General features: G+C 48.6%; 3 protein-coding genes across 12 annotated transcripts in view; all 3 read right to left on the reverse strand.

The window, feature by feature from the left end:
- Positions 1 to 637, reverse strand: part of LOC125611870 (gamma-enolase-like) — a 2068-nt gene extending 1431 nt beyond the window's left edge. Inside the window, exon 1 of the mRNA XM_048787563.1 lies at positions 630 to 637. Within this exon, the coding sequence (XP_048643520.1) occupies positions 630 to 637 (8 nt within the window). The remainder of the gene's footprint in view (positions 1 to 629) is intronic.
- Positions 388 to 9131, reverse strand: LOC107154935 (gamma-enolase). 2 transcript variants are annotated; one of them, XM_015500666.2, is made up of 12 exons: positions 8982 to 9131; positions 7854 to 7953; positions 7209 to 7304; positions 6999 to 7057; positions 6628 to 6697; positions 6062 to 6195; positions 5638 to 5860; positions 4147 to 4344; positions 2951 to 3152; positions 2568 to 2676; positions 2085 to 2143; positions 388 to 1337 (listed from the first exon to the last, which is right to left on the reverse strand). In XM_015500666.2, the coding sequence occupies exons 2-12, from the start codon at positions 7936 to 7938 to the stop codon at positions 1268 to 1270; spliced, it is 1305 nt and encodes a 434-aa protein (XP_015356152.1). In that variant the 5' UTR covers positions 7939 to 7953; positions 8982 to 9131; the 3' UTR covers positions 388 to 1267. The 2 variants fall into 2 exon arrangements, with proteins under 2 accessions (XP_015356152.1, XP_048643538.1); XM_048787581.1 differs by lacking the exon at positions 8982 to 9131 and adding an exon at positions 8807 to 8849.
- A 291-nt stretch (positions 9132 to 9422) lies between these two features.
- The window catches only part of Lrrc23 (leucine rich repeat containing 23), a 31295-nt gene continuing 27093 nt past the window's right edge, over positions 9423 to 13624 (reverse strand). For 8 of the 9 annotated variants that reach the window (XM_048787588.1, XM_048787584.1, XM_048787587.1 and 5 more), the window contains 3 exons: positions 13068 to 13204; positions 10316 to 10616; positions 9423 to 9771 (listed from right to left, as the gene is read on the reverse strand). In XM_048787588.1, coding sequence (XP_048643545.1) covers positions 10343 to 10616; positions 13068 to 13204 — 411 coding nt within the window. In that variant the 3' untranslated portion in view covers positions 9423 to 9771; positions 10316 to 10342. Of the gene's footprint in view, positions 9772 to 10232; positions 10617 to 13067; positions 13205 to 13624 lie in introns of all 9 variants that reach the window. The other variant, XR_007342109.1, reaches the window with a different exon arrangement.

Consider the following 13624-nt stretch of genomic DNA (forward strand, 5'->3'; position numbering starts at 1 on the left):
TTTTTTTTTTTTTTTTTTTTTTTTCAGTCTACAGCTTTATCTTTTCTTTGGACAAGGACCCTTAGGGAATTTTTAGACTGCCTTCCCTCCCAAACACACATAAACATACACACAACTTTTGATACTTCCAATGACTCCTGGACTCCAGGTAAAGAACCCCTAATTCTGAGTCCTGAGGCCAGGCCTGCTGCTAAGAAGGCAGGTACAACAACATGGACCCAACCCAGCCAGGTTGGGGTAGGCAGTGCCATCACTTTAGCCAAAATTATTCAGTTGGTCTTCCTCTTTGTGCCCTTCCTAGCTATGCTATCCAGTGTCACCAACTTCCAAGTCTTCCATCTTCTCTTCACTCACATGGAACTGAGTAAGAGTCCTCAGACACAAAAATGCAGTGTGATTCAGACTTTAATGATGGTGCTCATTTCAAGCCACAGAGGTAGTGGCAAGTGTGGAACAGCACAGGGAAGTGAGACGGCACTCTGGTGCAGCTGGAGGAAGAACAAGGAACCTAGGGCTGGAGAGAGATTTTTAGGGGAAGAGTCCCCCCAGGCACAAAGCCCCACTCTGGACCAACCCAGGCTTCAGTCAGTAAACACAACATAACTGATATTAAGGCCCTTTTCTGTTACCTTCCCATTCTAGCATGACCTCCCACCCCAGATCATTATCAGATCTATAGCCACATGAAATACAGGTGCATAGTTCTGTGAAGTCAGGCCAGATTTAGGCCTGAGAGTTTCAAGGAAATTATTAATAGGTGAATTAAAAATAAATAAATGAATAAATAAATACACTAAGCTTTAGCTGGGCACGGCCACACACCCAGCACTCCCTACTGCTCAGCACTATGCCCAGTTCATGGCTCATATGCAACATGGAAAAAAACACAGAACAGAGCAAAGCATAAGTGACACGTGGCCCCCCTCTAAACACCTCAACACACCAACCCTGAAGTTTCTGTCACAGACACTAATCATTCTTTCATGGACCCCCTTAAAGTCCTCATTCTCATTTCCAGTTTCTGAGCGAAAAGAATAGAAAGGAAGAGTGGAAAGTATGGTACTCCAAAGAATGGAGCCCATAGGAGGGAGAACAGAAACAGCAAAGGAGCAGGGAAGCTGACGGGCATCTGGAGCAGACTAATCAGGGGACTTCTGAGTGCCCTGGGGCTCAGGGTATCAGGGTGAACTATCACAGGTCAGGACAGCAAGAAGGAGGTTCCAGGAGGATGGGACAGAGGGTCCAAGTCTCCAGGCAAGTAAAGGGATCACAGCACACTGGGATTGCGGAAATTGTGTCCAGCGAAGCGAGCTTCGTCCCCCAGCTCTTCTTCAATTCTGAGATGAGCCAGAAAGGAAATGGTCAGGGAAGCAGGAGGGACCTGCATGTCTTTCCAGGAGTTCCCTCTAGTCTCTGCCTTCCTTCATTCCACCTGTTTTTGAGGCCTGTCCCACAGCCAGCATTTCCTGGCTTTCCCATGTGACTTCAGTGGCCTACCAATCAGGCCATCAGTAAACCAATCCAGCAAAGACAAATATTTGCTATACATCTGCTGTCATGGGTTTTGTCTTGTTTAGTTTGGTTTGGTTTTTAGGACTGGGGATTGAACCAGGGGGTTCTACCAGTGAGCTACATCCACAGCTTTTTTGTTTGTTTGTTTTGGTACTAGGGATTGAGTCCAGTGCTTAACCACTGAGCCACATCCCCTGCTCTTTTTATATTTTATTTAGAGACAGAGTCTCACTAAGTTGCTTAGGGCTTCCCTAAGTTGCCTGAGGCTGGGTGTGAACTTGGGATCCTCTTGCCTTAGCCTCCCAAGTTGCTGGGATTACAGGCATGTGCCAGTGGACCTGGCCATCCCCAACCCTTTTTATATTTTATTTTGAGACCAGGACCTCACTAAGTTGCTAAAGCTGTCCCTGAACTTGAGATTTTTCTGCTTCAGCCTTCTGAGTCTCCAAGATTACAGAAATATGCCACCATACCCAACTGGAATTCTACTGTTAATTCAGGTCTTAGATGCTGGGCAATTGTGGTTTTTAACTCTCTGTGACCTTGGGCTCCCTTTCCCTGGAGACCCTCACCTCATGAGCTGGTTGTACTTAGCCAGACGCTCAGATCGGCATGGGGCACCAGTCTTGATCTGAAACATTCCAAAAGATATGCAGATTAGCTCAGCAGCTACCCCTTCACTGCTAAAAAGAAACCTCTTATGCATACTAGGTAAGTACTCCACCACGAAGCTATACCCCATCCCTGAAACTTCTACTTTTGTGGGGTAGGAGGGCACCAGGGATTGAACTCAGGGGCTCTCAACCACTGAGCTATATTCCCAGCCCTATTTTGTATTTCATTTAGAGACAGGGTCTCACTGAGTTGCTTAGCACCTCCCGGTTGCTGAGGCTAGCTTTGAACTTGTGATCCTCCTGCCTCAGCCTCCTAAGCCACGAAAACTCTACTCTTGAAATTTCCCTGACACCCTCAAACACCTGGAGAGACCCACCTGAGCCTATAACCAATCAATCCCACAAAGATCTCCCTCCAACCTACAGGCTGTCCCCACTCACCTGGCCTGTGCACAGCCCCACCACCAGGTCAGCAATGAATGTGTCCTCAGTCTCTCCTGAGCGATGACTCACCATGACCCCCCAGCCATTCTCCTGGGCCAGCTTGCACCTGTGTCCACATATCAACACTGATCCCCAGCCGAGCCCCACACAACGGTCATTCTCTCCCACTCCCAACCTTAGTCTATGTCAAGAAACACCTGGAGGGAAGTGTCTGGGAAAGGAGCAGAGAGAATCTGGGGTGAAGAGAGCAGAGTTGAGAGAATTTGTGAAGGGGACTCTAAGTTCCCTGCTCTTTTCAGCAGCCCTGGGCAGGATCAGACCAGGAGCATTTGGGATCCTATAAAAACAGGGGTCAAGTAGAAGGGCCAGTAGGCACTCACGCTTGGATGGCTTCAGTGACTGAGCCGATCTGGTTGACCTTCAGCAGCAGACAGTTGCAGGCCTTTTCTTCTACTGCCCGCTCAATACGCTTTGGGTTGGTCACTGTCAGGTCATCACCCACAATCTGGATCCCTACATTGGCTGTGAACTTGGACCAGGCTGCCCAATCATCCTGGTCAAATGGATCCTCAATGGAGACCACTGCAGAAGGAGTAATGAGGGGACTGTTGATCTTCCCCTGGTCTCTGCTTCAGGTAAGGAGACCCCACTTTGATCCCCTGAAATGTACAGGTCCCCTGGCTAACTAAGCCTGCTCATCTTTCTCCCCTACCCCTCACTAAAACAAGCCTGTCCTGATTCCTGTCCTGATTTTTATTTCATAAAACCTTCCCACAACCTCCCATTGTATTTTCCCATTCTCACTGCCAAGAAGCCCTTTGTCATTACTCATCTCAATTTTCCTTCTTCAATTGATGTCTACTTTCTCTTACTCTGTCTCAGGAAGATGGAGTCCACCTGCCCTTCACCCTAGGATAAAAGCCCTTGGAAGACTAGGAGAGGATAATTCAGTCCCTCCTCAGCCTCTTCTCCATTCAGACATCAGTCCTGACTCCATTAAGCATCCAGTTTCATCAATCAAACAGACTGAAAGGTGCTAGTTCCCTGCTAGGTCATTCACTCTCTCATCATCCTTGTTTCCTTCCAGAATCCTCCCCATGATCCTAGTAGCTTTTCTTTCTTTTTTTTTTTTTTGTACTGGGGATTGAACCCAGGGGTGCTTAACCACTGAGCCACATCCCCAGCCCTTTTTATATTTTATTGTGAGACAGGGTCTCACTAAGTTGCTTAGGATGTTACTAAATTTCTTAGGCTGTCCTTGATCTTAAAATCCTTCTACCTCAGCCTCCCAAGTTGCTGGGATTAACTGGCATGCACCACTGTGCCAGCTTCCCAGTAGCTTTTAGAGCCCACAACTTTAATCAGGATCCAAAGTAGATGGAACAGACTCATCACAGGTACCTGCACATTAGCACAACAAAGCCAGTCTGCCAAGGCTCCCTTACTCTGTCCTTAATTCTCAAGTTCCTCTACTTGGCACCTGAGTTGGAACCATTAAGTCCAGAGTTGCCCTTACATATTCCTGTCTGGCCCCTGCTCCTCCCCCTGCCCTCTCTCCCACACCCTTTTTTCTCACCAGGATAGTCCCTGACAAAGTCTTGGTAGAGTGCCCCCAGCTGGTCCCCAGTGATGTATCTGGAAGGATCAGCTGGAGACTTGAAGTCCAAGTCATATTTGCCATCTCTATAAAACTCTGAGGCAGCAACATCCATGCCAATGACAATCTTTTCTGTGTAGCCAGCCTTGTCGATGGCTTCCTTCACCAGCTCCAAGGCTAGAGATGGAATACAATGAGATTATATGCAGGAGGGAGGGAAGAGGGAGAGAAAAATTCTAAGCAGAAGTAAAGGACTGTTGCTGGGGAGGTGTGGCTAAGGTGGTTATGTGGATTGTCTCTAGGTCTGGGAGAAGTCATCTTCTAGGACAGAGAAATGGCATTATTATGAATAGTTGTTCTAAATGGCATTACTATGAATAGTTGTTCTTTTTTTAAAATATTTTTTAGTGGTCAATGGACCTTTATTTTGTTTATTTATATGCGGTGCTGAGAATCAAACCCAGTGCCTCACTCATGCTAGGCAAGCGCTCTACCACTGAGCTACAACCCCAGCCCCAAATAGTTGTTCTTTATTGATATCACATCACCTAAGTACTTTATAGATATGATATCATTTTTTTGTATTTATTTTTTAGTTGTAGTTGGACACAATATCTTTATTTTGTTTATTCATTTTTATGTGGTGCTAAGGATCGAACCCAGGGCCTCGCACGTGCTAGGTAAGAGATCTACCACTAAGCCACAATCCCAGCCCCTAGATATGATCTCATTTAATCCTCACAATGATGTTATGAGGTATAAAGTGTTATTATTTCCATTTTATAGATAAGGAAAAGGAAGCACAGAGAAGTTAAGAAAGAAAGATCACTACTGTATAACTTTTCAAGTCAAGGTTCAAATAAATTCAGGCAATTTGGTCCCAGAAACTTAACTCTTCTTTCTCTTTACTTTTGTTTTTCTATTTTGCAGTGCTGGAGATGAAACCTAGGTCTCCAGTAAAATTAGATGAATGTTCTACCATTGACCTACACCTTCAGCCCAGAAATTAACTCTTAATCACTACCTAGAACTGAACCACAATACAGTGTCTCTCAGAGCACAGAAAGATTTAGGGATCCTAGAGGCCTAAAAGGCTGGAGTAAGGATGGGATAGATTTGGAATGGGCTCTCTGGAATATGATATCTCATCAAACTGAGACTCCTACGATGTTAAAGAATGATACGGACCCAAGATTACCTAGATCATCTCCCATTGTTCTCAGGGGCTGCTGTGAGAACTTACAGATACCAACAGATCTGGCTAAGCAGGTAAAAGACTGTTCTGTGTCTGCATGTGAACTTGGCAGACCCCCAGGAACCCACCCCAAGGGTTGGTACCTCTTGAGGTTTATAGGAGTTTCAAGGACCCTTCGCCCACATTCCTCAGAATTCCTAAAGTGGGGGCCCTTCTATCCTGATGTCCTAGGATAGAATGAGCCTTTAAGCTGGAAGTGGGGCTTCTGACCTCACCTTCACTGTTTTCCAGGATATTGGGGGCAAAACCACCTTCATCACCCACATTTGTGGCATCCTTGCCATACTTGTCCTTGATGACCCCCTTAAGGGTATGGTAGACTTCTGCCCCAAGGCGCATGGCATCCCGAAAGCTCTCAGCACCCACTGGGAGGATCATGAACTCCTGCATGGCCAGCTTGTTTCCAGCATGAGAGCCACCATTGATCACATTGAAGGCCTAGGGAGCCACAGAAGATAGTCAAACAGCCCTTCCCCCCTGCCCCTGGGAATAATACCCAAGAACCCCAACTGACCCAGATCACCAGACTGAGTCTCATGTCCCCATGCCTTCTCATTAGCTTCTCCATTGTTTCTCATGAGGTTTCCCGCTCCCTCCCTTCCACCCCTGAGAAAGGCGCAGGCAAAGTTCAGTGCTCACCGGCACAGGCAGGATGAGGTCTGAGTTCCCAGCCAGTTGAGCAATATGACGATATAGGGGCAATTCCCTCTCAGCTGCCCCTGCCTTACAAATGGCCAAGGATACACCCAGGATGGCATTGGCCCCATACTTGGCTGGGAGATTAAAGAAGAAGGCACTGAGAAAAATGTTCCTTTTTCTTCTAGCCCCGGACTTACCTATATTCCCCAAAAAGAGCCAGGAAAAGAGACCCCCTCTCCTCTCCCCACCCCAGTGACATCCCATCCATTCTCTCCTGCAAAAGGCAGGGCAGAGGGAGGAAGTGGAAAGGAGGGTGATAGAAAGGGCAGAAAGCCACACCCCTTTTAAACTCCCCCCAGACTATCTAGGCCAACTCCCTCCAATTTATGCTACAAATAAATTCTTCTTCTGTCTAATGTTACTCCTTCCCACTGCAGTGGCTTTGGGAAAAAGATGGAAGAAGTCCTCTGATGGTCTCTGAAGAAGCCCCTCAGCAGAGACTCCTTTAGTTCCTATGTGTACTACTATTCCACCATTATGCCCACTTTCTCCCAGTCCCTACTTACATTTGTTCTCAGTCCCATCCAACTCCAGCATCAGGTTGTCCAGTTTCTCTTGCTCCATCACAGAGAGACCCTGTGGGCACAGCCCCCATTACGCATGGCCAGGATAGAGGCTGGGCCCTAGGGTAGAGGGTCCCCCCATTCACCCAGGCTCTCATCTGGCCAGCATCCAACCAGGTCTCTGTGACAGCAGCCTGCTAGCATTATGGGATATGAACTCCCATAGAAGCAGGGGACAATAAGAACCCTTTCCCACCCTTCCCCTTGTAACCATGTTTCCTAAAAAGTGGGTCTTTCCCTCCCCATCCTCCTCCCCATCCAGGATTCCTTCCAGGATACTGGTCCTGCCATCCCTAGCAAACAGCGGGCCTCACTGAGCTGATGAGAGCTGGTGCAATGGTGGTGTTGATATGATCCACTGCCTTCAGGACACCTAGGAAGAGGAAGAGAGGCTAGACTGGGTCAGAGTCAGGCCCTAGAAAATAGGAGGAGGGGAAGGTAAGCTAGGAAAGAGTTGGCGAGGGTGTGAGGTAAGGGTATAAAGCTGAGGAGTGGCAGAGCCTATAAAAGAGAAAGGGCCTCACCTTTGCCTAAGTAACGCTGTTTGTCCCCATCCCTCAACTCCAGAGCCTCATAGATGCCAGTGGAGGCTCCACTGGGGACTGCAGCCCGGAAAAGACCTGGAGAAGACACAGAATGAGGAGGGAGGGAGAAAGACACTATAGGGACAGGGATTCCTTCAGCCTTCAGTCCTGATCTTAAAATTCTGCTTGCTACATCCAGTCCTCTCCCCATACTGCTCCCTAACACTACACACACCCACCCACCCACACACAGCCAGCTGCACAAATAGTGGCTCCTCATCCACCCAACAGAGGCCCGCAGGCACAAGTGGAAGTCACAGAAATGAAGCTATGCCAGGAAGCACACACCACACACACACACACACACACACACACACCTTCACCCACATTCCTCAGAATTCCTAAAGTGGGGGCCCTTCTATCCTGATGTCCTAGGATAGAATGAGCCTTTAAGCTGGAAGTGGGGCTGCATACAAGTAGATATGTAGAGGCAGGGCATGTCGCACAGTAAACTAGAACACAAACCTGGCTCCCCTAGACAAGGAGGTTCAACCCCACAATCCAGCTTGGGAGCCTGGCTCAGGAACCCATTCCTTCAGGGTATCAGGGAAGGCCTCCCAACCCAGACCAGACCTAGTACATTACCTTTGGCAGTATGCAGATCCACTTCCACAGTGGGATTCCCACGGGAGTCCAGGATCTCCCGAGCCCAGATCTTCTCTATGGACATGATGGCTGGGATCTCCTAGGTTGAAAGGGAAGAAAGGAGAAGATAGGAGGCTTAGAGGGGTGGAGCCTCATATCAGTGGGCGGGGCCATAAGCTGGGAGGGATGAGAAAGAGGTTACTGCAGTGGGTGGGGNAGGGGAGGTCACTGCAGACGGAGGCGGGGTGCGGAGGCGGGGTGCAATCAAAAAAGAAGATGGGATAACTCCGCAGTGAATGGAGGAGGGACAAGACAGTGGTTCCCTCGCCCCTCGGCAGCTTCTCTGGCCGGTGGGGTTCCCCCAGATATCCCCAGAGCAGAATGGCTGCCAGGCTGGCATTTTTCCTCAGAGGAAGGACGGTGGGTTGTCTGCGCAACCTCTCCTGAAAGAGTCCGCATCCTACCCATACTTAACACTCCAGGGTCCCAACCTCTCTCCCAAACGCGAGTCCCTCTTCCTGAGAAACGTGCAGTAGAGAAAGGGGGTGGGGGTGGGGCTCCAGTCCCTGGGGGTTGCAGCTGAGTGGGAAAGCATGAGACCAGATGGGGTAGTAGAGGCTAGGCCCACTCTCTCCCCATTCCCCAAATTCCCCACTCCTTCCATAGAGCTGAGAAAAGGAAATGTAAAAGGAGAGGGGCTACGTGGGAAAGGAGTGGGAGAGAGGGCAGTCTAGAGGAAGTCTGGGGGAGCTGAGGAAGGGTAAGGGAAGACATTTCCCCAACCGCAAAGCAAAAAAAGACGTGTCAGAATAAAATGCACAAAGCGGAGACGCCGAACTTAAGAAACAAATCGGCAGGACACGAGGCGCGGGGAAAGAGGCAGGCAAGGGTGAAGAAACGCGCAGTTAGAAGCAGGTGCAGAGAGGCTAGTTCCTAAACGAGGGGGCGAAAACCTGAAAGCCAGAGAGGAGAGATCGGCGAAGGCGGGGGATGGAAGGCGCCAGGGAGCGCGGGTGAAGAGCAGGTGCGCAGCGCCACCGGCAGAGATGCACGAAGGACGAGGGAGGAGGAAGGGAACACGGACAGGGAAAGGGAGCCAGAGGGGCGCCGGCCCGACCAGGGCTTCACCTCGGAGCTGCAGACTCAGCTGGTGGCGATGGCAGTGGCGGTGGCGAAGGCGCAAAGAGAGCGGGAGTGGCAGCAGCAGAGGCGGCTGCGGCTCTCCAGCGAGGGCGGGGGGCGGCGCGGGGGGAGGCGCCTATAGGGCCGGGGCCGGTGCATGTGACCCGGAGCCCCCGATGAGTCAGGAACTGCCGGCGAAGGCGCACGTACCAGCGCGGGTGGGGGATCGGTGGGGGTGGGGAGGTGAGAGAAGCAAACTGGGAGAGGCAGGGAAGACCCGCGACCTGCCCTGCTACCGACCGAGCACACGGGCGCTCACCCATGCTCCGATCCATTCTAAGGGTACAAGCGCGGTCTCGCACCATAACCCAGCGGGTACTGAGTCCCACACTGACAGAGAAGCCCATGGCAGACTCAGTCTCTCATAAATCAAGTTAGACACAAGAGTATCAAAATGTCTATTTATTTGAAAACCAACGGAAGTGTCCCTAACACCCCTGCCTGCCTCCGCAGCACTTTTCTCCAGCCAACCCTCCAAGCATAAGCATCCCCTGCTGCTTACCCAGACCTGCGTGAGGGCTGACCCCTGCCTAGGCTCCAAAGGGAGCTCAGGCCCACTAGAACACCTCACACTGCAACAGTGCCCAGGTGACCATCAATGAGCCTGGATTTCAGGCTGTGATGAATTCCCAGTTCTGGAGCAAAAGGAAGCATCCTGTCTTCCATGACAGTAGTATGAATGTAGTGGCCTGGGACTGGAGTGTTATCAGGTCTTGGGGCGGAGGTCATTGGTCTCCTGGAGGAAGAGAACAGAAGTAAAGCGTCCATCCCCACCTGAAGTGCCAGCTGCCTCACTTCCCTGGGCTCCTCTCAATCTCTTTCTGCCTCACCCTGCCCTCTTTTCTTCTCCTCACTCCTGTGTCCTGTTATTTTTAGCTTTAGAGTTTTAGTGCAGGATCTTCCTCTCCTGCCTTCTCTCTCAGGCCCTGCTGCATTCCTCATGTTCTACCTACCACTCCCCATACCACTCCATGCCCCCAGATCTGTCCTTTCCTATGATCTTCACTCTATGCTAGTGTTGGCTGCTAACCAAGTCCTCTGCCTGCCACCCCCAGTTCTTCTCACCTATTCTTCTGACCTCTTATGTATCTCCTAGGCTTTTTATCAGCTCTCCCAGGCCCTCTGGTCCTTTCTCCTCACCTTTCTCCCCTAACTCTGGTCTCTTTGAGGGTCTTCCTTGCCTTAGCCCTTCCTTACCCACTGCCTTTTGCAGCACCTTCTCTTCCCCTCTCTGCCCAGCCCTTGGCATCTTCTTGCTGCCTCCCTGCCAGCATCCTTACTATCCTTGGAGGGTAGAAGAACCACTGCTAGACCAATGGCTGGTCCAGTTCCAAGTCATGCTCAGGCTCAGCTTCCTGCTCCTGTTCCTCCTTGATCCTCTGACGAATCTCATCAGCCTCAATCCGCTCTTCCTCCTCATAGAAATCCTTGTCCAGACGCTCCAGGTGTGCCATCTGTACCAGGGCCTCCTGACGGTAATCAGTCTCATCTGTAATTGGGTTCTCCAGCAACACCAGGGCTCGAAGCTTGGGCAGGTCTCGAAGCTTTGCCAGCTCTCCCAGGTCATTCACCATGTTGCCCCTGCAGGTGTGGTCAAGAGGGTTCATCCAGGAATAAGGGACTTTGGTTCCTTGCTGTTAGGAATGGGACCTCTGGAGGGAACTTCCCACCAGGCCTATTTTTCTTGAAACAGACTGTGAGGACAGGCCTGCTAAATGCTGCCAGATTTGCTGCAGAGATGCTGTCCAGTCCCACTCCTGTCCTGCTTCTGCCCTTCCATGAATCTCTAAGTGCCATACTCTACTCTGTGATGTCTCGTCTTTATACTTTTGGAGGAGCAAAGCTAGGTCACACCCTGTCCTGTAGTTAAGGAGGAGTGGGCAAATGTCCGTATATTAACAGAACAGACTTTTTCTGTGTCAATCACACATCAAGATAGAAGGTAGGACCAAGTTCAGTAGAGAAGGAATAGGAGGGCTGGGGATGTACCTCATTGAAGGAGTGTTTGCCTAACATGCTTGAAGTCCTGGGTTTGATCCCCAGCAGCACACACACACACACACACAGTATTAACTGTGAAGGGATGGAAAGTAGGTGCTGTGTTGATGCTCCCCACAAGAAGGAGCCTAGAGCTATGGGTGGGCCAGGCCTCCCAGTCTGAAGAACAAGTTTGGTTTCCTAATGTGCCTCACTGTGGGATACTCATATTTATTAAATATTTCAGCCGGATCTTTCTTCTCTCCTCTTTTCTTTTTTTCTTTGTACTGGGGATTGAATCCAGAGTACTTTACCACTGAGCTACATCCCCAACCATTTTTATTCTTTTTTTTTTTTTAATTTAAAAAAAAATCTTTTTTAGATCTAGATGGACACAACACAATGCCTTTATTTATATGTGGTGCTGAGGGATCAGCACCACATAAAAATAAAGGATCAAACCCAGGTCCCGCCAGTGCTAGGCGAGTGCTCTACCGCTGAGCCACAATCCCAGCCCCCACTTTTATTCTTTATTTTGAGACAGAGTCTCCCTAATTGCTTAGGGCTTCCCTAAGTTGCTGAGGCTGGCTTCCAATTTGCAATCCTCCTGCCTCAGCTTCCCAAGTGTGGGCCACTGCACCTAGCTGTTTCAGCCTGATCTTAGTGAATGTGCTAGGCCTCCTGCAGTGTTTCTCACTTGGATGGGTTGGAAGATGCCAGGGAGCAGAGCAGGTGCATTTTGTATTGAATATTCTGTTTAGCATCTCTGCCTCAGAAGCACCTTCCAGTGGTTTAGACAACATGTGCACCCCTTCCTCCACTTACCTCCAAACATACCCGATTAATAGTCACTAAGGAAGGGCCTATTACCCCTGTCTAGCCCATTAATAGGAAAACTCACATACACAAATGCACTCTAGCAGATCTATGTGGCAGAACTTATTAAGAAAAGATTGCTCCAGGGGTCAAAGGCAGGAATTGGGGTTTCAAGGCGCAACCACCTCTTCCTATTTGGATATTCTCTTTTTCTTGATTTCTTCTTTTCTTATATTTATTTTTTAGTTATAGGTAGGTACAATATCTTTATTATTTTATTTTTATGAGGGCACACTTGCTAGGCGAGCCCTCTACCACTGAGCCCAACTCCAGCTCTTGATTTCTTCTTATTGCCCAAGGATAGAGACAATTTCCTTACATCATTGCTTAAAGAAACACACATAAAATCCTCCAGGGGTTGAAAATATCTCTGAGTGGTAGAGTATGCTTAGCATGTGTGAGTTCCTGGGCCTGATCCCCAGCACCGCCCCCCCCCAAAAAAAAAAGAAAGACGAAAGAAGCAAATGGTAGGAAAAGAAGAAATAAAAAATCTTTCATTAGATAAGAGTTGGTGAAAGAAAATCTCCAGACCCCAGCACCTTTCTACCTGGAGATTTTCTTTAAAATACTCCTCTCTTAAATTTGAACACATCTTGTGTTTAATATCAGTAAGGAAGCCATCCCTTACAGGTGGGCCAAGGCGAAGAGAGGCAGGAAATGGGGCCTAGGACATAGAGAAAGGAAGTGGGAATTCCTATAGAATAAGGCCAGGGGGTTGGGGGTATAGCTTAGTTGGTAGAGTGCTTGCCTGACATTTACAAGGTCTGGGTTCAATCTCCAGCACCACTAATAATAATAATAATAATAATAATAATAATAATAATAATAATACTGCTGCTGCCAGGAAAAGAGCTGGAGACAGATTGTGAGCCCCTGAAAATCAGAGACTATCTCTGATTCCTTTAGATGTTCCCAAAACACAACCAATACAAGGCCTGGCAATAGTATATTCTTATTAATTGTGTATTTAATTAATTAAGGAGTCAAGAGTTACCAGTTATAAATGGTCTTAGTGTTGGAATTAGAACCAAATGCAGAACTAAGTAAGAAAAGCAGGGGTGATGATCCAGAAGGATGAGGTGAGGACCTAGCTATGCGCTAGAAGGAGCCAGGGAAGAACACAGGCTCAAAATCCAGGTCAATGGCGACATAAGGGGAAGCTAGGGAGGAGGCACATACCTCAGGTTGAGGTACTGCAGTGATTTCATTTCCATGGAGAACCCATTCAGAGTTTCAATTTGATTGTCTCGGAGATGCAAGGTAGTGAGATTGCTTAGGTTCTCCAAGCCTTCAACCTTCTTCAGCAAGTTCTGGGCCTAGACAGCAGGATACAGTAAATGGATTAAGAAGAGAACAGGGATAGAGAAGAAAAGGAAGTCAGAAAGAGATGAAGCAAAAGAGGAAATTCAAGTGGTGGGGGGCTGTGGAAGAGTAATGAGGATGAATGAGTAGAGGATAATATAGAGAGTGAAGAAGTCCAGGAAAGGGCTTAAGGATATAGCTCAGTGGTAGAATGCTTGCCTAACATGCAAGGCCCTGCTATGTCCTAGGCCCCATTTCCAGAACTGCAAAATGTTTTAAAAGAGCCAGGCATGGGGGCTGGAATTGTGGCTCAGTGGTAGAGCGCTTGCCTGGCATGTGCAAGGCCCTGAGTTCTATCCCCAGCACCACATAAAAATAAATAAATAAAATAAAGATATTGTGCCCAACAACAACTAAAAAAAAAAAAAAAAAAA

The sequence above is a fragment of the Marmota marmota genome, unplaced genomic scaffold (assembly GCF_001458135.2).
Source record: "Marmota marmota marmota unplaced genomic scaffold, marMar, whole genome shotgun sequence".
NCBI lineage: Eukaryota > Metazoa > Chordata > Mammalia > Rodentia > Sciuridae > Marmota > Marmota marmota.